This window comes from Aulonocara stuartgranti (genome assembly GCF_965226115.1).
Source record: "Aulonocara stuartgranti genome assembly, chromosome: 2".
NCBI lineage: Eukaryota > Metazoa > Chordata > Actinopteri > Cichliformes > Cichlidae > Aulonocara > Aulonocara stuartgranti.
The window spans coordinates 25,328,651-25,355,313 of NC_138940.1; the positions used below are offsets into that span (position 1 = coordinate 25,328,651).

The 26,663-nt window shown below is 45.1% G+C and overlaps 1 protein-coding gene across 4 annotated transcripts in view; it reads left to right on the top strand.

Annotated features, from left to right (window-relative positions):
- The window catches only part of LOC309719694 (transcription factor COE1-like), a 55,656-nt gene that overhangs the window by 18,374 nt on the left and 10,619 nt on the right, over positions 1-26,663 (top strand). For all 4 annotated transcript variants that reach the window (XM_082555988.1, XM_082555987.1, XM_082555989.1 and 1 more), the window contains exons 7-11: positions 11,239-11,320; positions 13,214-13,355; positions 15,726-15,856; positions 17,823-17,949; positions 24,956-25,044. In XM_082555988.1, coding sequence (XP_082412114.1) covers positions 11,239-11,320; positions 13,214-13,355; positions 15,726-15,856; positions 17,823-17,949; positions 24,956-25,044 — 571 coding nt within the window. The remainder of the gene's footprint in view (positions 1-11,238; positions 11,321-13,213; positions 13,356-15,725; positions 15,857-17,822; positions 17,950-24,955; positions 25,045-26,663) is intronic.

The following is a 26,663-nucleotide window of genomic DNA, read 5'->3' on the forward strand; positions in this document are numbered from 1 at the left end:
GCCCGTTCCTCGTCATATAAAAAGCTTTATCATGCGCTTCACCCTCTCCACAACACGCGAAATACCGCCAAGCCGCTCAGCTGCATAAAGAGGGGGACTGAAGAGCCTCATGTTTGTCTTACAGAAACAGAGAGCGAATGGGATAATGAGGTAGACTGGGGAGGAGAGACAAAGAAAAAGAGGACGTGACATTGTTTTGCTGCAAGACTGGCCGTCGTTCATCAGTCTGCGAGCAGTGTGGTGTCCTCCATCTCACTCTCCCCAGTTATTTTTACCAAAGTGCTGCTGCTTTGATCAAGCCGACATCACAGAGAAGGAGATGGGCATAAAGACATTGAGAGGGGGGTTAATATTGGAACACAATTGACGGCTTGTCACTTTTTAGCTCCCAGGCACCAACATCGCCAAGTAGTTAGTTAGAGAGCGTAAGATAGAGAGGGGGTAACACACACATACACTCACATATACACCTCCAAGAGCTTTTTGTGTGCTAAATAAATAACAACCACTGATGTAAATTGGTGTTTCCTGTAGTGTGCGGCTGTGTATTTTTCATGTCGAGGCATTTTAGAGTGGTTTCGGAGCGCAGCATGTACAACTAATGAATTTAACCCCCCGAAACTGAGTGTAAACTCACACAAATGCACAGTTTCGCTCTCATGCGCACATGCTCACTGGGAAGGGAGTCAACCATTTACCTGACCACAGGTGAGCCACGTACCAGGCGGCTGATTGCCACCCACGTCTTCCTCTCCACACAACTGTTCTCCACCCACCGGGATCCAAGGGGAGGCGCCAGGGGTAACATCAGGCTGTAATGGCAAACTATCAGAGACATTGAGGGTGCGGGAAGCTCACTGCTGGTCGACTGATCTCCGGCGTTTCATTGACAAGGCCTCACATGTTCACTAGATTTGTTTTATTGGGGGTTTTTTTGTTCTGTTTGCTCGTGGTAAACACTCACCTCTTGTAACAGGCAGCTACTGCCTCTGTCACACCGAGGCTGTCAACACAACATTCAACCTGCACCGTAATCCACATCACACTGAGCTGCACAGCATACAGATACACACACACACATGCATGCGAGATGTACTGTATGTATGAGCGAAATAGATGTACTCAGAGGCAGCTTAAATGCATATAAGGGCTGTTAAAGCTGTGTTTATGGGAGGCATTTGCATAGTGTTCACAGCGCGTTCTGTTTCCCATACACACACAGGCGCAAGCACACACTCCTAAGAGGCACTTCTCTACCACAAACACTCTCAATACGCCTTCCTGACTTTAAAAAAAATGAAAGAAGCTTGATTGAGGCAAAACAAGAAAGGCTGTTTTTTTTCCATATTTCCTGTTTCAATAATTAATATGCATGAGTTTTATGGCCGCTTAAGATGCGATCAATTATTCATTAACAGCATGTTAATTGCATCCACAGTCGTGAATATTTAACCAAACACTAAATCAATGAGGTCGAATGAGCAGCAATATGGACACTTTATAAGCTTTGCCAAAAAATTAGGTTAGGCTTTAATGAAAAACAGGAGAGAACAGATTGAAAAGGGACAAAAAAATGTGAAGAACCAGCTTCACAAAAGGAAGGGAAGTTTGTGTTAGAAAGCAAACAACTGGAATAAATGCATGATCGTTGTAATATTATAGTCAGTAACTCTTAGCCTTTTCTCCCATTTTGTCTCTTTTTTTTCTAATCTCCTTTTTTAAATGGAGAGGATGTAATCTCTTCATCTTTGCCCACTGTAGCCAGCCTTTTTTTCACTCTCAAAGACTCCAGACTGCTTTGTCCTGGATCTTTGTGTGCTCGTGTGTGTGTGTATGTGTGTGTGTGTCTGCGTGTCACAGCGGTGTCTGGACAGTGACATTTCTCTGCTTGGATAACCATCGCGCCCTCTGTCCCTCTGTCCGTCCAGCCATGACGCAGGGTAATGTCACCTGTCAGTCTCAAACTCCTACTTACAACCGCTGTCCCCCACCCCTCCTCAACTCTCCCCCCACTCCATCCGCATGGAACTTCACCACCCGTACACCACCTTCTCACTGCGACCCTAACTGCCCCTTCCCTGGACCTCACCTGGGGTACAAAGCCCTCACCATCTTCCTTTTCCTGCTCCTTTTGTCCTCTTCTCCACTACCTCATATGACTCCATATCCTCTTGGTCTTTCATTGTACATATCCAAATGGCAACCCCACCCCTTTATTCCCCTTATTTGCCCCCCTAGGACCCCAAAATATGGCATAGGAAGACAGCACATATAGCACTAGTCAAAGTCAGCAAAGTCAGGGGGGTGGGAAGTTGACTTTTTGACTGGGCCCAGTTGCATTCTGCGCCTGTTTTCAATTATTCTCCTGGCACTGGCAGGGTGGAGGTTTATGCATTATATGGGAATGTAATTGACTATAACTGCCCTCTTAACATTAACCAGGTGTACTAGCTGAGTGTGTGAGATTAGGCCCCGGGACTTGGCTGTTATGGAGTGTTGGCCTGTCTGTGAGGTTGTGTTGTTGTTGATGTATTTATATCCTACTCCTGTGCGGTGCCGCCCATTACCACCGCATTTAGATGTGCCTTTCCCCGACTCTGTGCGCATTTCTGTGCATGCCTGTGCTTATGCGTGCATGCACTAAGCTCCCGCTCGCTCCTTTTTGTGCAACTTCCATCATGCATCTGCCTGTGTGCGTGTAAGAGTGAGAGAGAAAGTAAAGAAAGAGGCAGGATACAGATACAGCCTGCTTCAAGGGGGGCCTGACTTTACAAGGACAAAGTCAAAATGGGCCCATTCACAAGGCTGACATGCTGTGATTTGTATGTATAGTGGTGTGCAGCCTGCAGGGCACTAGCCCAGGGGCTATCACAGACACCCAGACCAGTACACCAGCAGGGGGAGGTGATGGAGGCGAATCGAGATTGTGTGTGTGTGTGTGTGTGTGTGTGTGTGTGTGTGTGTGTGTGTGTGTGTGTGTGTGTGTGTGTAGAGAAAGAAGGGTGTGTGATGGAAAAAAAAAGAAGCATCAACAGACTGTCAATCAAGCCCTAGCCACAGCTTGTCACTCCTCGATAGAGCTCATCCGGGGGAGAATGGGAGTCCCTGGGACCCCGAGAGGAGAAAGGAGCAGGTGCTGGAGGGAGGGCGGAGGCAGCAGGGAGGAGGTGACTGTCTGCCTGTCTCAGTGACTCAAGCTTGATTTGATATTTGATACCGAGCATGTGGCATTTGAATGCAAATCTATTTTGATTGTCTCACCGTCTGATAGGGTTAAAAGGAATCTATAGGGGATATGCATGCGTGCATGTGTATCAGAGGGCCGGCTGGAGACATTCACATGCACAATATAAAAAAGAGAATTATTCAGATGGATTATATTACTGACCATTTTGCCTGCATCAAGCAATCCCCCGTCTGCTCTCAAAGTGATATACAGATATTTAATAGAATAAATTCAAAAGGTAAAAAGGTCAGAGGTCACACAAATGGGCCATGTAGTCATCATCGCCTCCTTGATGTTATAGCAGAACTGAAAAAACTCAACTGTGTGCACACACATGATGTGCACATGTACATCTGAAAATCTGAGCCCGTGCAGGATAATTATTTTTCCTGTATGCACGTGGAGGATTGTGTTTAAAAGCAAGCATGCCAAGTAGGTAGACAGACGGACAGATAGATCGATGGATAAAGTCGGTATTACTGCAGTATGGAAATCTGAGGCTCAGTTCCCCTCCCAATTAGAGTAGTGACTTCTGAAATGCCATAATACCCATTAATTAGCAGGCTGCTATTTTCTCAGTGATTTGGCTAATTAGTCTGCGAGGCTCTACACTATCTGGACCATTATTATTGGGCTGAAGCCATGCAAGCACACTCGCGTGCACGCCCGCATTCAAGTTGGTGCACAAACACAAGCGTACTCACCATGTACCTTACAACTGGAAGCACAGTCGAGACTAATTTAAGTGGCATCATTATTTGCTTGCGGGACAGCATGAAAGAGTTTCAGCTGAAGAATGGTTTGATGAAGACAGACACACACACACACACACACAAACACGCACATTGCCCTCATCGTTAGCTATATGGTCTTCGTAACATGGTACTGATACTGGCAAAAGCCCATCCTACTGTTAGAAACATAAGGAAAGCTTTTCAGCCCTCTGTAATGACTTGGCATGTATGTGTGTGTGAGAGAGAGTGTGTGTGCAGCTCTCTCTCTCTCTCTCTCTCTCTGCTTCGACAGTCCATCAGTGTCTCCCACCGGACAGACAGGCCACTGACACAGCACCACAAGGCCAGGAAACCTCTTCAATCACTCCCTCACTTTTCCTTCTCTGTCAGGCAGCAGAAAGACGTGATTGATCTGTTGTTTCATCACCACCATGATAAAAGAAAGAAGTTGCTCTTCTTTCAGTGTGTGTGTTTGTGTGTGGCATCCACCTTCTTAAAACTTTATTAATCATCTTCATCAATAACACAGCCCTAACATTGGTCATCTTATACTTCGCATGTGTGTATGTACGTGTGTTTGAGCGCACGTGTGAATGTATGCTCGCACCCCTTGCAGCCCGGTGAACTTCATAAGTGTCCCATCACCACTTTAATCAAATTACTTATGAACCAAAATTGACAGTTTTCATTAATTATAAAGGATTATTCTAATTGCGATTCAAATTTATTCATTTAGAACAGACGGCATTCAGTAATGTTTCAGGAAATTTGCATATTAAATGGAGAGGGTAGGCGATTAGCTATGCTAATGTATGCATGATTCCTTATTTTGTGATTGGTGGGCCATATGTAGCAGGCTGGGGGTGTGCAGGTGAGGAGTCTAGAAGGAGCTGTAATATGTTTGATAAACACAGAAGGATGCAAGGCCAAAACATACACGTGCACACGTATTTGCACACACACACACACACACACACACACACACACACACACACACACACACACACATCTGTGTTCAGTATCAGTCTCCCTCCGTCACACACTCTTTCTCTGTCTTGCATTTTCTCGGTCTCACCCCGCTCCCTGTTTCCACATTCCTCCCTCAAGACCCATTGGAGGAAACAACTTTTCACCCGAGAACAAACATGGCACACTAATTATGTTTCTGATTTCTGATCCTGCTGCATTTAGAAACATAACCTTGAGCCTGTGTACAGTTACAGTCACAGTTATGATTTAATGTGGTGTTTAAATGGAACAAAAAGAAAGAACTTTTGCGAGCGGCACATTCATCCCCACAATGTATGGGGCCGGTCCAGGGTTGACACAGTGCTCTTTATCAAGCTATATATAGTCGATGCATTATGCATTAAGTTTAACATGTGCTTAAATCAACAGTATTCAATATGAATGCATCAGTCTTTAAGTAAGGCAGAGGGGAGAACAGTTAAGGTAAATGACTGCACGGGGAGGTACACAAAGCAGGCTGAAGGGCCCGGTCTCACACACACGCACACACACACACGTGCGCGCATGCATGCATGCGGTCACACACACCCTTCGGCTGTGTGGCGGTGTCAACCCAGGCTGATGACAGGGCCATTATTCACTGGTCAGTCCCACGAGGGCAAGGTTTGGGCTGGACAGCGTAGTAACGCGTCCCAGCATGGCAGGACAGCGGTGAGGTGAGAGGGACCAGGACCCTTCATTACTCCCGTGGTTGGGGGCCTGGAGCCTCTCTTTCTCTCTTTGTCTCTGTCTCCATCAGATTAATGGGCCAGGCCCGACAGAGGAAGTGTTTCAATCAGTGCCGCCTGCCAAGATTGTCCATCACCTAGACAGCCTGCTATTCATCATGGCTTTGATACACAGACGCACATACACACACACATGCACAGATGTTTATTTGGTTGCATTTTTCTGTGGGTGGTTGTGGCGTAAAGCCAGCCCACAGGTAGCGATCTTATCCGGCTACAAGTTGTCGAACCGGGCGCTCTTTTCTCCGTCATCAGGAAGGCTCTCATTTCCTTGTGTCAAAGCGCTCGGCGCACAACTTCTCAGCTGAATTTTGAATGATCTTTTTCGGATGAAATGGATGAAACACAATTGGTTAAGTGTCTCTGGGACTTCTGTCCCCAAGCTGGGACTTGAGCTCCGGATCCAGGGGGAAGCGAGGAGAGATCTTTCCCCAAGCAGAGCCTCTCCCCAAGCGGCAAAGGCACAGCGTGGATCCCCCCACGCTCCCTGACCCGTCGTCTCCCTCCTCCTGGGTCCATTTGTTCTGAGAAATATTTAACGACAGGGCAAATTCAACCGGCATGACGTGCACACACATCGAGCAGATAAAGAGGAGGATGGGACGATGTGTGGAGTGAGCTCGAAATGAATTTTTCAGCGCAGTGAGATGTTCTATTTGAATAAATCATGACACTTAAGATAGACATGAGGGCAGTATAGAGGTGCCCACCACTACTTTGAGGAGTAGCACTCCAAAGGAATGAAGTGCGTGTGCGTGTTTGGGAACGAGACAGAGAAAAATGGCCTCTCTTTGTCCATTTACTTCAAAGTTTTTGTGTTCAGTATTATTTTTTTTACATATTTAGTTAAATATTTTCTCTTTTTAGTCAAGTCACATCACTTTATCTTGCACCGGGTGTTTCTGTCACTGTCTATCTAAAGTGGGCCATTGCAGACTATTACAGGCTGGTGTCCGAGACTGAGGGCCAGGCCCAGAGACAGACCTGGTTCTGGATTATTAATGTCCCCCCAACCCCGTGGAGCCAGGCCGCCTCCTCCACCCAGTGCCACCCCCCCTTCCTCTGCACTACACCCCTGGGGTCAGCCTGCATGGCTCCTGGTGCAAGGCCCCCCTCATAAATCTCCCTAAATTAGTGTGTGTATGTGTGCACGCGCGTGCGTGTGTGTGCCTCCATGCTTAAACATATACTGCAGGCAGGGAGACAGGTCACCACAAAAACAAGCCAGTCAGGCTCTCGGTTGAAGTGTCAGTGATGCATGGCGGAAAGAGTGCAAGAAAGAGTTGCAGAGGAAAGAAAGAAAATGAGAAATGAAACACGAGGGGAGGAAAAGAAAATATACAAAACAGGAGTTGAAGAAGATATTTGATTCCGTGAGAGCGCCAGACTTCGCTTTTAGTTTGGTCGCCTATTTATTGCTCCTTTAATATTTTTTTCTTGTTTTTTTGTGCTGTAACATTATATTTGCTTACAAATATTTACACTTAATTTGAATCTGCCTCTGACTTCATTAGGATTGATTTCCTGAGCAAATCTTAATGCTTAATTGCTGAAGTGCAGGAACTTCCATCCTTCTACCTGCCTAGATTAGTTCAACATGTCCCACGGTGGTAACAGGCATGGGGAAGTGCTGTTGTGTCACTTAGTTAACCCCGGAGACAAATGGCTCCCCTCCGGAGCACAGTGAATTACACACCTCATGAAGCATATTAGGAGCCAGACACAGGGGCTTTTCTTCTGGAGATGATCTGTACAGCAGAAATGGATGGAGGGAGAGGAGAGGGCTGAGTTATGGTATCACCCGCAGCCATTTTTACAGCGCATCAGCATCAGAACAAAACAGAGAGAGAGAGCGAGAGAGCAGCATGAGGAGGGGTGAGGGAGAAAGAAATGGCAGAGAGATGTCCAACAAAAGGTGGAAAAGATAAATAAACCAAAGCTGCGGAGGAAGATAAAAAACCCAGAGTTCCAAAGTTATCTGTGTTAGATTTGACAAGGAAAACAACTCTTTACCTCATTTGTGGCTAATGTGGCAAAATTATTAGAAAATATAACAGCATTGTCCCTCGGAGGCTTCATTGCTGTTAGCTAATCACTTAGACAATCTTTATCACCACAGTAATAATATTTAGATGCTACAGGGATTACTTAAAAGTTGTGTTATAATTGCTTTTCCTTGTTTTGTTTTTTATGGGCAGAGGGTGAGTTTGTGTTTAATTGCTCCAAAGTGACAAATAATGCCCCTTATGATATGATGAAAGTGTGAGATCATTAAATTACTACGCCGACTGGCTGCGTGTGTTTATTCGTTCAGGGTTTTTTTTTTCTGCTTTTACAAATTTATGCCATGAGGCTTCAAGAGGCCAAGCAGTTATTTTCACAAATTCACTTCCACAGCCATTTCTAGATTTGGAGGGGGGGTAATTACGTGAAAGCAAAATGGTTTTATTTCATTTAATCCAGCCGGCGCAGCAATTTGCACTGGTAATATTTGTAGCTGTGGAGTCTGCACAGTAAAACAGCTGAAAACCACAAGAGTTTCAAATACAAACAAGGTAGAGGGAGGCTGTAATTGAAGCACGACCGTGCGCGGGAGACAAGGGTGCGTGTAAAGCAACTGAAAATTGATGTCTTCAGAGAAGATGCTGTTTTATTTTTACATTTACTATGTATAAGACTTAAAAAACATCATATGCTGGCCTGAGGAATATAAATACAGAAGTAAGGAGGCAAAATCCCCAAACACACACACAAATAAGTTGTCAGGTTATCCAAGTGCTTTTCGGCGTTCAGCTTATTCGTTTCATTATTTTCTATAAATCTTATACAACTACATTCCCCTACGTCTCCCTATAGTAAAAAAAAGTAAAGAATTAAAGATACTGACTTTGGTAGGACTGACTCTGTAGGTCCTGAGCCTGATAAGATGTAATGTGACCATGATTATTTTGCTTGGTGTTCCCATTTTCTTGGACCAAACTACTCTCACACGCCGCCATGTGCATGGAGAGAGTGAGAAGCAACAATTGTTAAACATCAAATGGGTCCCCTATTGATCAAAAGCAAAGAAAACAGTATAATAGGGAGCTGAATCGAGCAAATGAGAGAATTACAGGCTATCTGTCCATATTTACCGGTCAGCTGTCAATCAGATTATCCATAAATCCGTATGGTAATCTCCTTGCTAATGCATATCCACCCCCCACTCCTACAGCACACACCCACACTCTGTTGATCCATGTAAATGTGTGCCAGTGGTGATTCCAGTCCCCTCGGCTCTCCCTGGGAGACGAGATGGAGCACAGAGGAACCAGCTCGCTGCAGTTTTGTAATGTTTCCACACGGCTGACTCGAGACACCTTAAATCATGTAAATAATGAATCAGATGATGCGCGGTTGTGGGAGATCCGCATGCTGACATATAGAGCAGCATATGAGGCGTGCTGACTTTCTCTCGCTATGTTTCAGGAGCAACCCAACCCCCTCCTCCAAACTCTAATATTTAACCCTCTGATTTGGTCACCTCTGACTCGGCTGACCCTAACTTTTCTCCTTCCACTTATCCATCATCTATCTGTCATGAATAGCGGAGCAAGAGGAGGAGGAGGAGGGCAGTTGAAGAAAGCGTAGAATCGATGAATTAAACAGGAGGCGCAGCTAGGAAGGTGGAGTATGTTGGACAAGTGGAGGTAGGCCACAGCTGTCTGTGAGGCTGCTCCCTGACCTCGAGGAGACAAGAAAGTTGGGAGACCCTCAGTCTGTGGGGTCTAACAGCCACTGTAAAAAAAAAGGGGGGGGGGGGGGGGGACTCCATCTCTCTGCTTCATGAATTATTGAGATATTGGCCTACAGCTTCTAAAATATACAGGAGGGTGGTCTGTCTCTCCTTTCAGATTTCACATACTGTCTACTCGTCTCTCTGTCTATGTTTCTATCAGTTTCTCCTCTCACTTTCTGCCTCCTCTGTTTTTTCCCCTCTTTTTCTCCCATCCCCTTCTCATTTCGATTTGGCCGCTCGAGCCAGCGAGACTGTAAATCAAAGCACAAACAAAGCCAAAGAATAAAACAGAGCATCAGAGAAAGACAGTTTGTTATTGAGAGCATATAAGAGTCTTTTTTTCTTCTTCTTCTTTTGCTTCAAGAGGAGCATCTACCACTAACCAGCTGTCACGCATTTAAAAGTTGTCAGGGATAAATTCACGAGTTCTTGTGTTACATCAGATGCTTATAATGCACACAGCAGTAGGCTGGCCCTTGGAATGAGACATAACTCCAGCTTGTCCATTTATCTTCTTTGCTCCTTTCTCTCTCTCTTTTTTTTTCGTATCCCTAGATGAAGCAATTGTCCAAGGCACGCTGCTACTTACAGTGTTTCTCTTGACATGTTTCTGTATGTGTGTCTGTGTGTGCCCGCACGTGTGTGTGTGTGATGCGCTCACTCGTGCATGATTATATCTGAGGCGGTTGGCTCCAAACGCGCTGCCCAGTGCAGAATCCTAGCCATAACAAATGAACAGAGGGGAGAAAATAAGACATATGAAAGAAAAGCTGAGCAAAGGAGTGATTCTCTCACTGGCTGGTCGAGATCTGTATTGTAAGCAGTTTCAGCTGTCAGCACTTCTTTGAGCTACCTCAAAGGGAAGTGGGGGGGGGGGGGGGGGGGATTGGGGGGGGGGGGTCGGTGGTGGTGGTGGCGTGTGTTGTAGTTTCATTTTTCCCCTTTTGAGGGTTCCTGTTTATTTGTACACGGCGCTGTTTATTTTCGCGGCTCATTTGATTTTGGTGTTTTTTGTGTGTTTTCGTTGTTGTTGTTGTTTTTTAAGACAGACAGACAGCGCAGAAGGGAGAGTGACGAGACGTACAGTGGTGTAGGTTCAGTTAAAGAAGAAGTTGTCAGGCTTCGAGCCTTGAGGTGGGGCTAGGGAATAAATTGTCAGCCGTCCCCCTTCCTGCTTTACAGCCCACCCCCACAACTCTCCCCTTTACTCCTCCGACCCTCCCTCTCTCCCCCGTTCTCCTTCCCCTCCCTCCCTCCTTCATTAAGTATTGATGCGGGTAGCCATACTTGCCATCTCAGCCTATTAATAATGCATGGCAGGTGCTGTTGATGTGGTCTCTCACACTGAGATTGAGAGAGGCAGGAATGACAACACTATGCTGCAGAGTAGCTACAGCACAACCTCCGTCACACGGCTGTGCAGCTGTGGGGGGTGGGGGGGGTTCTGCGTCTGCCCTGGTGAGTTTATGGCAAGCTGTGACAGCAGCTCCAAGAGATGGATATACAAGGTAGCATCTTACTCAATATCCCGGAGCTGTTTTTACATAGAAAAGTGCCTTTGTCATAAACAACTGATGGATGATGGTGGGATAGTGTATGATCCTTGTCTGCCACTGCTCTTTTATTTGTTTTATTTGTGTTGTGTGTTTTATTGAAGGGAGCTCGCACTGTTTCAGTGACTCACAGGTGCTGTTGCAACAGCTCATTCGGTTCTCTTGCTGTTTGTTTCTCTTGCACGTGCAGGTTCTTCCTCAAGTTCTTCCTGAAGTGTAACCAGAACTGCCTGAAGAATGCAGGGAACCCTCGAGACATGAGGCGTTTTCAGGTGATACATAACTGTCTGAATGCCTAGCTCAGTGTTTATAGTGGACAGGAGTAACACTTCTGTCTGTTTCTTCTTCTTCTTCTTCTTTCTTTTAAGGCTACACACACAACCACAGCAGAATCTCCTTCCCTTCAAAGAATAACAGAAAGAATTCAAAAGATCTCTTTCTAGTAAAAATGTCCAGAAGCCACAGAGCATAAATGTTCGAAAGTTACAAAAGAATTAATAAACAAATGTCCTGAGGACTCAGAGAAAAGCATCACAACAAAAGAACGTTCAGTTCTAAACCCACATATGAAAACGCCACAAACAAAGCTGCAAAATGCCTCATGAAACGATAAGTAGATGTGAACCCGTTAGGAATGATAAACCCAGCTTTCTATTTGAAAGCTCTTCAAAGCATCTTTCTGCTCTTTGCTTTGACAACTCTACAGGTTTGGATGACTCCTACTGCTCTCACAGCTTTGTTTTTGGTGGCAGCCACTGGCTCCTTTAAGGGAAAAAGCTCTGAGAATCCACTGTGCACACACTTCCTGTTCCTTCTGGAAGAAAGGCTCGCCACTGGCAGCCATCTTGGCAACAAATTTGGTGGTTATTTTGAAGCCCCTCTCTAAGTGAATGAGGAAATAGCAATAACTTTAATTTCAAAGGGACATAAGTGTTGCATGTGTAGAATCACCAGTGAATCAGAATCGATTTTTAAAAGTTTTCCTAACAAGTTACACTTTAACTCTTCATGTTATAATAAAAATACAAAATACTTTGCACGTGCATTTGTGCATCTAAACTGGCTAATAGATGTCCAGATGTGAACAACCCCCATATATGCATTCAAGGAATTCTCCTATGAATTTCTATTACGGATCATTGGTGTCATGTGTCCAGTGCAGAGAGCTGCTGGCAAAGGTAGAGAGGTATTTAGCAGCTAAAGAGCACGCCATTTCTCTCAGAGGTTGGTGGAGACCAAACCATAGCTAAAAGGAGAGTGCTCCACATCTACAGGATGTGTAAGTAGGCAAATGTAGGCTATGGTTTGCTAATACATCACCAACACATACTGTGTGTTCCCAGCTATTTTCTTAAGTGACCAAAGTGGGGTTTTTTTTTTACTAAACAAGCACCACAGATATGGTAAAGCAAGCAAAATAATGTCAAATTAACCCCTCTGGGACAACAAATAATAGAAGTAAAACTTAAAAAGTGTAAAACATACTGTTCATAAAAAAAACAAGTCCTAAAAGCCATGAACGTGTGAGACTATACGAATAAATATTATAATGTAAATAGGAGTATTTGTTAAACGTAGGTTAAAGATTATGTAATGTGTGTAAGCGTGTGTGCGTGTGGGTGGGAGTGAATCTCAGGGTACACGTATGTATAGCGCAGGTGACTGGCAGGTCATGTGAAAGTAAGATATTGCTGTCATTCATTAGACAGGAAGGAGCAGTAGGGTCATATAAGTTTATACTTCTTCCTACTCACGTTCAAGCATAAAACTTGACTTACTTATATACAGATGATTAATATATTTGGGTTTTTTAATATTCATACATGTCAGTTGTGCTTTATTCTTTTACATGTTTAAAATAAATGTATATACTTTACAAAAATAGTGATTCATATGTTAAAACCCATTTATTCCTAGAAAATATATCTACCAGTCTTCATGAAGTGTTTGGTAAATTGTAGATATAACAAAAGAAGTATAAACATGTTTACTTCAGTGTGAAAGTAAGTTAATCCACATAGCATTTTGCAAGAACTCCTAATGCTTGTCCGGCGTAATCACGACAGCGTTCAATTACTGAAGATTTGTAAGCAGCCACAACAGGGTGCTGGTTGTTGTTTTTAACACCTTGTTTCTCACTTTCTTTTGGTTTTCCTTTTTCTCAGGTGGTTGTGTCGACTACGGTGAGCGTGGAGGGTCACGTTCTGGCCGTCTCCGACAACATGTTTGTGCACAATAACTCAAAACACGGGCGCCGAGCTCGGAGGCTGGACCCGTCAGAAGGAACGCCATCCTACCTGGAACACGGTATTTAAAGCGAGAACAAAACACCTCGGCTCTCTTCCCCATCTTTCTTTGTCTCCTTCACTTTATTTCTCTCTCTATGACTCCACTCCTCTCCCTCCCTCTCTCAACCCCTTCCCCCCTGTCTGGCTCCACACTCAACCCTTCCTCTGTCTCCCACTCCACTCCCCTCCAACCTCCTTTCTTTCTTATCTCTCTCCTGTTTCCTCCTGGATTCTCACTTTCCTCTCTTGTAGGGTTTCTAACTCGAGCTAAGAGAGGAGTGAGTGGTAGCTAGTGAGTCTCTTGTCTCTCCCTTGTGGCTTGCTCCCCTCAGGTCTCTGCCTCTGGGCCTTCTACTCTGCCTCGCATAAGCACTACGTGTCTTATGAGGTCTGTTCTGCTTAAAGCCAACACTGGCTTTATTTCCTCGGAGACCTGCTTTTATCCTCCAGCCCTCCATCACTCCCCATCCCTCAGGTTTTCAAACACACCCATACACATACTGAAAAGCCCCTTGCACACACATACATACACACCCCCGCATGCACAGTCAAACCCAAACCTTTAATACTTCATAATGACATGTGCACATGATTTAGGAGCCTGCACTGATTCCCAAGTCCCTAATCCAGTTATTTTCTCATTTCGATTTCCCAGACATTGAATAAGAGAAACATATTTTTTTTTCTTTGAGGAAAGTCAACCTCAGGGATGATAATGACAAAAAAATAAGCGGGGATTTACATGATGGCCTATAGTAGATTGCATTAAGATTGAATGTTATGGTTAAGTCTTTCTAATGACTATTCTCCAGAGGCAAGGTGGACCACTTGTCCCTGCGACTGGTCTCACAGATGATTAGAAAAGTTCACAAAGATGAGACATATTGGAGACGTCAGCGAGGCTTGGATCTTGCACATAAAGAAGAGTCCACACAGGACACCAACAGATGTTTCTCATGTTATAGAGATTTGTTTGGGAATTTCTTCCCCTCTGATTTTCAGTTTTCCCGGTGATGGGAGTTAAAAAGGAGGAACAAGAGGAGTAAAAGGAACAGAACAGGTTACAGGGAGAAATGTAAATGTGATGAAAGAATGGGGGGAAAGTGCCCAACAGTGTAAAGAATAGAGAAATAATTTTTTTCATTAAAAAGAGGACAGTAGTTTCCCATTCCCCCCACCCCCCCACCCCCTTTCTGGTGTGGGTTCAGTTTGTGTGCAGGATGCGCAACTTTGGGGCCCATTTCAGGCGGTAATAGATGAGCAGTGCATAGAGTTGAACAGATGGCACCGAGGAACACCCCAAAGTATAATCCTATCACATGGATTCACGTTCCACCATCTGGTTAATCCACACACACACAGATACACACATAAACACACACATGCACATCGAGCGCACATAATATCAGCGGCTGTGAAAAGGAGGCATCTTAGGCCATGATTACGGCCACAGATTGCTGCTTGGTGAACGCTGATCTCTGCAGGCGTATCGGGGGGCTAAATATCATTCCAGCTTGTTGGGGAGGATCAACAGAACAGGGAGTCAGGCAAAGAGCAAAGGCTAGGCTGCAGGGAAAAAAGTCAGCCTAGTCTAAAGTGGATTATGCCGCTTTACAGAATTACAGCATGTCTGACAAGCTGCATATCTGTTAAGGAGAGGAGATTTAGCTTGTATAAACATGTATTTTCCCAATGCTGTTCTTTTCTTCAATCACACCCAGCAATCATAACACCAAGAGATAAGGTCAAAAAGCACACTGAATGGCAGTTATTGAAAATGCTGTTTATTGTTGTGGTCCCACGTACTTTGTCCCATAAGATGCGAAGAATATGCTTAGAAGGAAAACACTGGGAGCTTAGAAAAACCCATTACAAATGTACCGGGCAGAAGCTGGAAGGAGTCCATGTGGTCGTGCTCTGAGACACTGGCTACTACACAGATATATGAAACAGGCAGCTGAGCAAGAGCTAAGTGTTTGGCTAATGAAGGCAGTGTATTCAGAGGGCAGAGCTACTGTTGGCTCTGCTGTGTTCCCCGGTCGCATGGCCTTTGATCAGACACTGAGCACACCTGACATTTACACGCCCGCACGCTTTGCCACGTGTCATAAAACAAGTGCACCGCCGCTACCCTCACACGCGGGGCAGGGGTGATGTTTAATAACGGGGCGAATATAATCACTCTGATTAGTATTCCTCACTCGCCCCCCGACCCCTGGGAGAGAGGCGATAGGTGATATATGTGTATGTGTGTGCGCATGTGTGTTAAAGAGAGGGAGAGATGGAAAGTAGAGAGGACTATGCATGCTGCCAATAGCAAAAGACCTTCTAGGCTTTCATTAGGATAGCAGTTAATCTGTTATATATATATTTTTTCTTTTTTTTCCAGCAACCCCCAGCATCAAAGCCATCAGCCCTAGTGAAGGCTGGACCACAGGGGGCGCAACAGTCATCATCATCGGGGACAACTTCTTTGACGGCCTACAGGTCATCTTTGGGACAATGCTGGTCTGGAGTGAGGTTAGTCACAATTTAGTCATATTTGTGTTGTTTTGTTTGTTTTATTTTTATTGGCTTGGTATACTTCTTATATAGCCAGTGTGGGCAAACAGTCTTTTAAATGCTTCATTTGGGAACCATTATTTTTACATTAGATTAAATACATAATTGTGATTTAAAAGTGCCAAAAAAAACTTGTAACACTGTAGCATCACACTTTTGATAATGTTGTAATTATTTTATGGACAAATAATATAATCAGATAAACCCTTGTTACCCACACTGCATGAAATCACTATTACTAAACAGAGAGCAACCATCTGCAAATAGCCTTATTTAAATTCCACCAAAACTACATCAAATGTTGAAAATGAGGCATGTTAAGTTGTTTCCAGCATATGGAAAAGCTGGGCAAATACATAAATAAAAATCACCTGGAGGAAAACATGGATCAGTGTGTGACGCTGTTGTCGGATAAAAACCAGAACCCTTAAAAAACGATTTTCCTTTATTTGAACAGAACAAAGCATATGTCGTTGTTGAGTCATGTTCAGCAGTGCTGATCATCTGAAGTCCTGCATCAAGCGAGAACAGGACAACATTTGGCTTTCACAACTACTCGGTTCCCAAACACTTGCATCGTGTTGTTAAAAGAAAAGGTGATGCAACACATTGGTAAACATGTCCCTATCCCAACTTTTCTAAAACGTGTTGCTGGTGTTAAAAAAATCTAAAATTTGAGATTTTTTTTCAACAAAGCAAAGTAAATCCTTTTAGTTCCAACAAATCATATCACATGTTTATGCAATTCCTACATTATTATAGGGTTTAAATGAATGGGAAAGCACAGCATTCTGTTTTTGTTTGCATTTCACACAAAGTACCAGCATTTTTGGAAATGCTTTTTAATTGAAATCGCAGTCATGATTAATAAATGATACTATAAGAAATAACTGTTTGCAGGGCTATAAATGCATATTAGAAATACTTAACAATCTCAATAGAAGCCTATTGTTGCATTTCTCTCTGTCAGCTCTCACTTCTGTCATATTGCTATTCACCTCTCTTCCTGTCTTTTAATACGGTGCTATCTTCCGTCTTGAAATATATTCACATCGTACAGTATGAATCCCTTTGTAAGGAGCATCTGCTACATGACTAAAATGTAAATGGAGTCTATGTGTGAAATTGAAGGTCAGTGAGCAGTGCAGCTAAACAGCTTTCTCTTTAGTAAAGGAATAATTCTATAAAAAGCTCCTATATTATCTCGCTGAGAGGTGAGTGGGGCCAAACAATGCTAGAATGAAAGCCTAGCTAAGTGAGCAATGAAAAGGACAGCTAGAACAACACACACACAGATGCACACATACATGCGCACATACACAAAGCGCTGGCAGCAGCAGTGATAGCTTTTGAGCACTGCTAGTTTTGAGTGCTCGTTCACTACAGCGTGCAGGAAACAAGCACTCAGCGAGGTCTCATCTGTGTTTTGTCTTGTTACCGTTTTCCTTCAAAGACCCTTCAGCGTGAACACACGTGCGTGGCGAGCGGGCTCATCAGCTGCACTAAGTGAGCCTGTTTAAGACACAATTGTGCTTTAATGTGACTAACGGCAGCTTCAGCTGACAGACACGGAGACAGGGGCAGGCGCATTATACATTAACTCGCATTGTTCAATAGGCGTACGCAGAGGAAAAGTGTGTTTTATTCATAAACAGATAACTGCTTTTGAACCCCTCTTACAGAGTCCATGTCAGCACCGATAACCATCCCAAGCCTCACAGTGACATTGCCTTAGGCTACGAGGCCACCTGAGGGCTCGTAGCCAAGCGCATCATTTTCAGGCCGATTATACAAAGAAAAAAAGTCAAAGCTGCAGAGGAAAGGTCCGAGATGAGCCGAGAATACCCCCACCCCCACCGGTGCACATGTTTAGATATGAAGTATCATCACATTAATCTGCCTGGCCTTTCTACTTTTCCTGTAGCTCATCACCCCCCATGCCATCCGCGTCCAGACTCCACCCAGACACATCCCCGGGGTGGTGGAAGTCACACTCTCCTACAAATCCAAACAGTTCTGCAAAGGCACACCTGGACGCTTCATCTACACAGGTACCTTTACACTAACATTTACCAATCTGCTGGCTTTTCTCCCAGTTTCTCTCAATTCTACATACAACTCATGTAGAAGAAATTGACAGCTATAAGCACATCAAAATCTTCACACGCTGACTTGAAGTTTTATAAAAATCTCACTTTATTGTTATATACATATATATATATATATATATATATATATATATATATATATATATATATATATATATCTGTATTCCTAAAGTTTTGTCTTTCAGTTTATAAGCTGTCATTTCTCTGGACGGTTTCTGGTGAAAAATGTGCATGCTAAGCAACTTAAAATTCAATAACAGAACTCAATAATTCAGTGGAAAAAGCCTGCTGATCAGAGGAGGAAAAGCATCTGCCCTCTTTTATGAAGCAGGTGAAGGTCAGGAGGAGGATTAACCTTTTGATTGGTGGGATTATTGAGAATTGACCCTGTCGAAGACGCGATTCAGAAAGGAAGAGGTCCGTGTGGAGTGTGTGATATTTATTTATTTATTTACTTTATTTTTTTGATGGTCAGCACAGGGGCATGAATAGCTCGAGTGTTACATCAGAGCACGCTGGTGCAGAGTGAAAAAGGCGCCGCGAGAAGAGCGGCACAGAGAGAGTGAATGTGAAGCTGTGATTAACCAATGCAAGGCCACAGGTCCTCTGGGAGACTGTGAATCACATAAATCTGTCTGTAATCTCAACCACTGATAGACTTAGGCCGTAAGCCCCGGCTGGAATTACCAACATTTGACAAAATCACAATTGAGAGAAAGCGCGCGTGCGTCACATTGCTAGCGTTTCCTGCATCTTGTGTGTTCCTATGCGTCACAGCTATGACTGTGTTTTGTGTTCTTGTGGGGAAGACTGCAATAGGATGCCTGTGTTTGTTTGCACGTAAGTGTGAACATAGTCCAAGCGCACACATGCACGCTGACAAGTAACTGCATTACTAAGACACAGGGCAGATGGGTAGGCAGCCTTTGCCATGCCAGAGCTGTCCAACAGCCCACACTCTGCCAAACCCATAGAGCTATGCGTGTGTGTGTTTGTATAAGTGTGTGTAGGTGTGCATATGTGTATACGCAGCCTTTTAATGTGCCAGACATGTGGCAACCGCATGCATAAACGCCCTATCGCTTCCTAGTCCTCCAATCTTTCACCTTGTCACATTCACTTATTCAAAACTCGGCTTCTTTGAACAAATTCATTCTTTCCCCGCTTTCTGTCCCTCCATGCTCGGCTTCCGTGGAGGCGCATAGAAGAATCTCAACAGGTGAGAGGTAGCAAGAGGTCATCCGCTGGGTGCCGAGCGCATGCGCCACGGTGCCGCGTGCCAAGAGCTGGCGGTGACAGAGTCAAGTGTGTCGAGGCACAGACCCCAGTTCTACTTTTCACACACTTCATTCCAGCCACCCCCGTGGGCAATTGTACGTCTCAAATATAGGTTTTTGTCATTTTACTTTCTCCCAGTGAGGAGGAAACCTGCTCACATTTAGCGGCGGGAAAAAAGAAAAAAAAAGAAGGGGAGGATGAGCAGGGCATTTGGAGCAGAAAAGCAATCGATGTGAGTGGAGAGAGAGAGAGAGGTGGATGAGAAAGAGGAGAGAGGAGAAAGATGGGAGCGAGGGATGGAGGATTACCATGGGCCATGTTGCCCTCCTGGGTCTGTTTGGCACCAGTTTGAGCCCAGTTGCCAGTGGGTACTAATCATGGAGGATTGGCAGCGCTGCGTGGCAGCTGGCAGCCGGCACATACACACACATCAACACATCCCCACACTCACAGACATGCATATACTCCTATATTACATGTGCATGCGCGATCACACACACATGCACGCTCTGAATTACATTGGGGACAGCTGGCATTGCTAATCAACTTCTGCTGAGGAGAGGAAAGCGAGCAGCTCACAGACCTAATTAAGTCAACACATACCCGATACTGCTGCTACTGCTGCTTTGCAAACATACCCGACACACACACACAAACCTACCCACATAGCCCTACCTATAGGTTTATCCCCTCCGCCCTTCTCTGCATCATTATCGATACTCTAGAACCAGCCACCACCAAAATGAAAAAAAAAGAAGAGACGAGAACTTTTGGTGCAGAGAAAATTCGAAGAGAAGCTATTACAGTAATGTGTCCTCTGCCGTCTCTGAGGACTCCTGTGCCATTAGACTTCAGAAAGCTCCAATTAGACTCATCAAAGGCAATTAAGCTATCCACTGATAAGAATAGAAGAATGTTTTTTTTAATTCCCTGCTCTTCCTCTGTCTTTTTATCCCCTTATCCCCCTTCTGTTCCTCTCTCTGCCCTCTGCCTTACCCACCTTTGGGGCTGAGAGCTTTCCCTAATCTCCCTCACTTTCCTCTGCTCTCTCTCCCTCTCTCTCATTATCAGGTCAACCCCCCCACCCCCCCTGTACAAATGCATCTCCATGTTTGGTTGTGTATCACCTTTTACTAGATTGCTGTCTTTGTAACATTCATCAAGGAAGCTCTCTCTTTTCTTTTTGCCATGCAACATAAAATGATAATACCCAACCAGTGCGGCCTATGTGTGTGTACCTGTACTCATGTGTGTGTGTTTGTGCGACACAAGGATGCCGGCCATAGATTGGGGGAGTTGATGAATCACCCTTGTCGTTCAAAAGGCAATCCCTCCCTCCTCAGTATGCAGCCTTGTCTGCTTAGTGCTTCCACTACAGCTTCTGCTGATATTAAAAGGCTCTGCTGGCTCACATTAAGGCTGGCACCGCGCACGGTGACACGCATCCGCGCACGCACAAACATTAGGGGTAGTTTTTCAGCGCTCAGTGCAGATTAGGTGTGTAGGAAACATCACTCAGTTGCGGCAAAGAGGCGCGGGAACAGTGAGGGGGGGAGAAAAGACAAAAGTCAAGAGCAGAATTTAAACCAGCTGCTGCTGACATCTCTCTCCGTCTCTGCACGCCTGCCTGTGTGTTCCAAATTAGTTTTAGGACTGTCAGTTGTCTCTCATTTTATACAGTGCAGACACTGTATTGTAAAAGTGTGACACAGGTAAGTGCTGCAAACAAGAGTCTGCAGTTTAAAGTTAGTGCTAGCTCTAATTAAACTGTCCCGAACTGTGGTGAAATCTGCTGGTGATGCACACTGAGAAGCACTGCTTTAATTACAAATCACCAGAGTGCTTTAAATTCCTAAGTATATGTGATCCTGGTTGTGTTGATATCATAATTTTGGAGACGCGTGCATGATAATCAGCGGGAAAATCTCCCGCACATGTTGCTGCATAAACAAACTTAACATTAACATAGACAGACGTAGTCTACATTCATATACACACGTGGATCGCCGCACGCATGAGCACGTTCGCACATCACACAGATGCACGAATGTGGCACGAAGTCATCTGGCAATAAAAGTGGGGTGCAGCCACGAGCTGGTCAATTACTTGTCTTGCTCCTGTTTGTGAATGCTGTCTTTTATTGAGCCTGGGCGGGATGCCTGCTGTTGATTAAAACGGCTGGTCTACAGCTGGAGACAAGGCCAGCTGAGATAGCTGCATACATTCCCGTTTACGGCACGCAGTCTTAACTGCGAGGAAATTCACACCTCTATTTGAGATTGAGATTAATTTTCTGCACCATGTGGCTTGTCTTGCCTCTTTAGCATGCTCCGTTCTTATTACGGGAGCATCTGCTCCATGATGATGATGTAAATGAATTTCGAATGTAGATTATTTTGTTCCCCGCCGAAATGAGCGGCGCTCACCGGAGGAAATGATTTCTCGTGTTTTCTTATATCTTAATTCAAGCGCACACTTTTCATCTGGATTTTTCAGAATTTGCATTCTCCCAGCGAGAAGCCATGCTGTCAGGTATTGTTAACTGTCGACATGCACTTCTTTTTTTTTTTTGCGACAGATAATTAGAGCTTAGGTTGTAGTAGTATCCACACCTCCATTGATTTGTAGAATCTCTCTGCACACACACACACACAAACACACACACACATTCTTTCCCTCCTTCCAGCCCTCTCTCAGGCTCAGCCTCTCCTCTCCTTTAGGAGCAAAAAGCTCTACTCATCTGTTTTCTGTGTATGAATTTCCAGCCATGCATTAGTCTCCCTGACATGTTCAAGCGTTGCTTTATTTAGCTTGTCGGATTCTGCAAATAAACGCAATCTCAGGGTTTATGGAAAAATGGATAAAAATTAGATTGTAAGGTATTGATCTGGATTGTGAGTAGTTGGTGGGGGTGCTGTGCGTGTATGTGTGAGAGAGGTGGTGTTGGAGGTGGGGGGACGGGGAGCTCTCATGTGTGTGTGTGTGTGTGTGTGTGTGTGAAGAGGGTGGGGCGTGGTGGGGGTGAGCAGAAATGAAGCCGTAATTCAGGGCTATTGAACCCCCTGCCACTGGCGGCATCGATCGCCAGGCAGCGGTTATGAGATCACACCTGAGCACTGGAGACTGCAGAGGGGAGGGAAGGACGGGGGGGAGCTGTGCGGGCAGGGGTGGGGGGAGACGAGGGAAGGGGGAGACGAAGGAGTAAGGAGCGAGGAGGAGAGAGAGAGAAACAGAAGGTTGTGATATGATCAGCTCCTTACCCGCTGTCTGAGGGCCTGTTAAGGTGTTAACATCAAGCCTCAGAGCCAATTACCTAACCCTGCAAGTACACTACCCACTCACCTCCTCACACTCACAGTGTTGTGACACAGAAGGAGAAGAAGACAGGGCAACTGGACGCTGGCTGTTGTTCTCCCCTCCTCCTGCTCTGTGTTTCCAGGACAACTCCACTCTTCTGACCTCTCAATTATCCCTGATCCCCCCCCCCCTCCCCACTCGACCTTCTACTCTTTGCACCCCAAACATCCATCCGAAACCCCCACCCACCCACCCCTTCGTACACACTCCCCCTGCGGCTCTGTGGGTTATTATAGTGAAATATGAAGCGATGTGGATTCTAGGCTTCATGAAATTTCCATGAGCATTGATCTGATCTGATGTGGGTGATTGCTAGGTGAATCCCTCCAGTCCAGAGCTGTTGCTCATCTATTCATTTATTTATGGCAGTTATGTTTTACTGGCTTTGATTTGCTCTTCTGGAGAGCGACAGCTAAGGATTATAAATATACCTGAATAGGAGAGTGTGCTTGGAATCCTGGAGGGCAGCAGCGCACCACTCCTCTTTCCAACTTGGAAAGTTGTTTTTTCTTTTTTTTTCTTCTTCTAGCATTAATTCTTGGTGTAAAATGTGAGATATTGAGCATGGATATAAGGGCATAAAAAAAATAAGACAATCCCCAAAGAGGCACAGGCAGATAGTTAGTGATGTGCTTTGTCCCCCACATACTCGTCTTCTGGTTTATGGTCCTTGAAAACGAGCAGAGACAATATCACTTCCTCTCTCAATTACCAAAATTGTCTCTTTATTTGTAATAGGGGTATCTATGTATGTCTTGGGTTTTTATGCTATTGTTCACTCGAGGCTCATTTGGCACATTGTGGGGAACTGATAAAAAATTCATCATAAAAACAAAAGCCTCTGAGACGAAAGAGAGGATGTTGTCGGAACAATCCCTTCCTCAGACTGAAGGCCTAATCCAGGGCAAATCCTCCTTAAAGCTTTAGAGAGATCAGAGAATAGGGAAGTAATGTCAAATATTTGTCCTCGGAAATAATTCATACTTTATTTGTTGCATGTGATCGCCTCATTGTTTTGGCTTATTTTATCAGCAAACCAGCTGGCCCTGTAATGTGTGTCATTCTCTGTAAGCTGAGCCAGCCTCTGGCATCTCTACTTCGACTTTTCCATCTCTTTGCTGTCTTTGCTTCTAGCTATTCACCTTTCCTTTCATTCACTCTTATGGATCGCTGGAACACTCCACTGGGAGAGCTGTCCAAATACATTTGTGTTGCCAAAACAGAGCATCACCCATTCTCGCTCCCGCACGCTGTTTTTTTCGGTCCGTGTGTTTGAGCGGGCGGGCTCAGGAGGAGCCGTGGTGAAGTCACTGGAGGTCCAGCAGGACAGCTTGTACTCATAGCCTCTAGGGGCCTTTTTTCTGGGGGCCGCCTAGTCAGCCTGGCTGCTCAGATGTGAGGCGAGCAGGGCATCAGCCCCCAGGAAACGTCCAAGCTGCGACCCACAGGGGAAACAGACGGACGGCACAGACGCATACAGGCGATTCTCACGTGCAATGGTGCCTTTTCTTTTTCTTCCATACAAGCGCACATTTACTGTTTCAAACTCTGTCCGGAAGCAGCGTCTTAAAGGCTGTAGCGCAGGAAAGTTGTCAAGACTGTGCCCTGACTCCCCGAGGCAGCCCGCAAAGACAGGAGAGGGAGAGACAGTACATTAGGAATGAATTATGTGGAGAGAGCACTTATCCAACAATCCTCCTCTGAAGTGTTTGTACTATAAGCCTCAGATCTTCATTGTATTTATTCTAATGTTTAAATATTCATGGTAAACCTTCTCATATTCAATTACCGAAGCACGACCACAGCATGCAGAGAGTGCTTTCTCCCTGCTGCCTGGATGATCTGACTGTGTGTGTGTGTGTGTGTGTGTGTGTGTGTGTGTGTGTGTGCGTGCGCGCATGTGTGTGTTTAGCTTGTTCCCTGGAGCGATCAAGCCTTTGTTATATTGGAACCAAGCTCTGTAATTGCTTATATTAGTCGCTGATCAACGCAAGACCACAGGACACACACACACATTCACTTTCCCTGATTCCTGACAGTCTTTTTATTAACCACCAAAGCGGGCGACAGAGAGAGATTCATTACATCACAGGCAAACAAAGACACACACCAGACCTAATAGAGAAAACCCACATTTTTCAGCGTGGTTAGTTTAATGTTGAAATATTCATGGATTCAGTTATGTCTGCTGTCACTTGCTTCTCCCGCCGTACCTTCTCTGGTGCTTTTGAACATTAGGTGTTTTCATCATTAAGGATCAAGCTGTAAATGTTTTTTTTCTCTCTCTGCCTGCTTCCCTCCACTTCCTGCTCAGCGCTGAACGAGCCAACCATAGACTACGGCTTCCAGAGGTTACAGAAGGTCATTCCCAGACACCCTGGAGATCAAGAGAGATTACCTAAGGTACAGTGCCTCTGCTCCTCTCATGTGTCTGCTCACACTAGTTGCCAAGCACAATAAATTCACAAGAATCTGTCTTGGTAACACTGGTACAAAGATGTATTGAAAACCTCTTGAGTTTCATAGTACGTAGGATATACATGGCACAAGGACAGCATGACCTCTTAGACAGAGGAACAAACCATGCGCTATAGACAGTAGGCCATACATGACACTATGCACTATGCACATAAACATTTAACCACATGTTCATGGTCATTTTCTGTTCAAACAAACACTTTATTTGTGCAATGAATGCACAAGCGACTCTATTCATCCTTCCACTGAGTATAAGGTCATTTGGACTGGCAAAGTGGGAAGAGGAAAGGGGATAGATGGAGAGAGGAAAAGAGAGGGAGAGAGAGAGAGAGAGGAAAGGAGGTTGAGGGGAGAGAGAGAGGAAGAGAGAGGCAGAAGCAGGTTAGGTGATCCATCATAGCTGTCCAGTCTTACCTCCTGCTGGGTCAGTGGATCGAAGTCAACCCCGGGTGGACTTTATTACTTCCAACACACACACTTATCCACAATGCAGCACACACACACACACAGAAATGCACACAGACTTCTCTATGCCTTCATGTGCACGCACACACACACACTCAGTGGAGGGAAGTCACCACCAGGCAGAGATGGAGAGCACAGGTAGATGCAGAAGGAAGATAGAGAAATCACTTGTCCTCACTGTGTGTCATGTCTGGTGGATACAAGAGTTGTCCCGGTGAGTTCTGGTCTTTAGCCTATCAACCCCCCGTATCTCTCCAAATATCTTTGTATCCATCCATCTCTTTTCCTCGCCTCCTCTTTCTCCCTCGCTTGGCGGTGTCTCTTTCACTTCTAAATGAACAGCGGTAGCTGGCAGGCCTGGTTGTTCATTTCAGCTCTATTGATTTGTGCCTTTATTGAGGTAATAACAGTTTGTTGACCACGCTTCTCTCTCAACTGTTGGCCTCAATCATTAGAGAGGGGCAGGAGAGGGGCATATGCTGGCAACTTCTTGAGCTACAAATGTCCATTCAAAGCTACCTTGGCACAAGCCTCTGTGTGGCTGTTCTTTGGTGGGTCTTTAAACTAGATTCAACTGACTGGGACTATAATATATTCCAATATATTGGCACTTTGACGAACCCGCCCCACCCCCAATACACATACAGCGTGCAGAGAATAGGCAGGATATATACCAACCCCTGTTCTATCTCTGTATGTTGCGATAATGATCCAGTGATCCAGCTGAAAACAGCCCCATACTGTGCTGTAGAATAGTCAGGCAGTCAGACTGAGCGGGGACTGCTGGGTAGCCAGACTGCAGGGTGTTTAGCTAAGGCTGCGGTGTGGCTGGGGGTCTGGGGCTGGCTAATGAGTGACCGCCCTGCCAGACGAGGCCAGGCTCTGCTCTGGATCAGGTTCCCCTTCCTGTTGACGTCTCTGTGGGCCTGACTTTACGGGAAGAGACCCTGCGCCCAGGAAATGGTCTCCCCTTACAGCAGCAGGGCTAAGGAGGCAGCATGGCGCTAACCACATTTATCTGTTTATCAGAATGACTCTGGAGCGCTGCCTAATCGCGTTTAGCTACTGGACAGATCCCT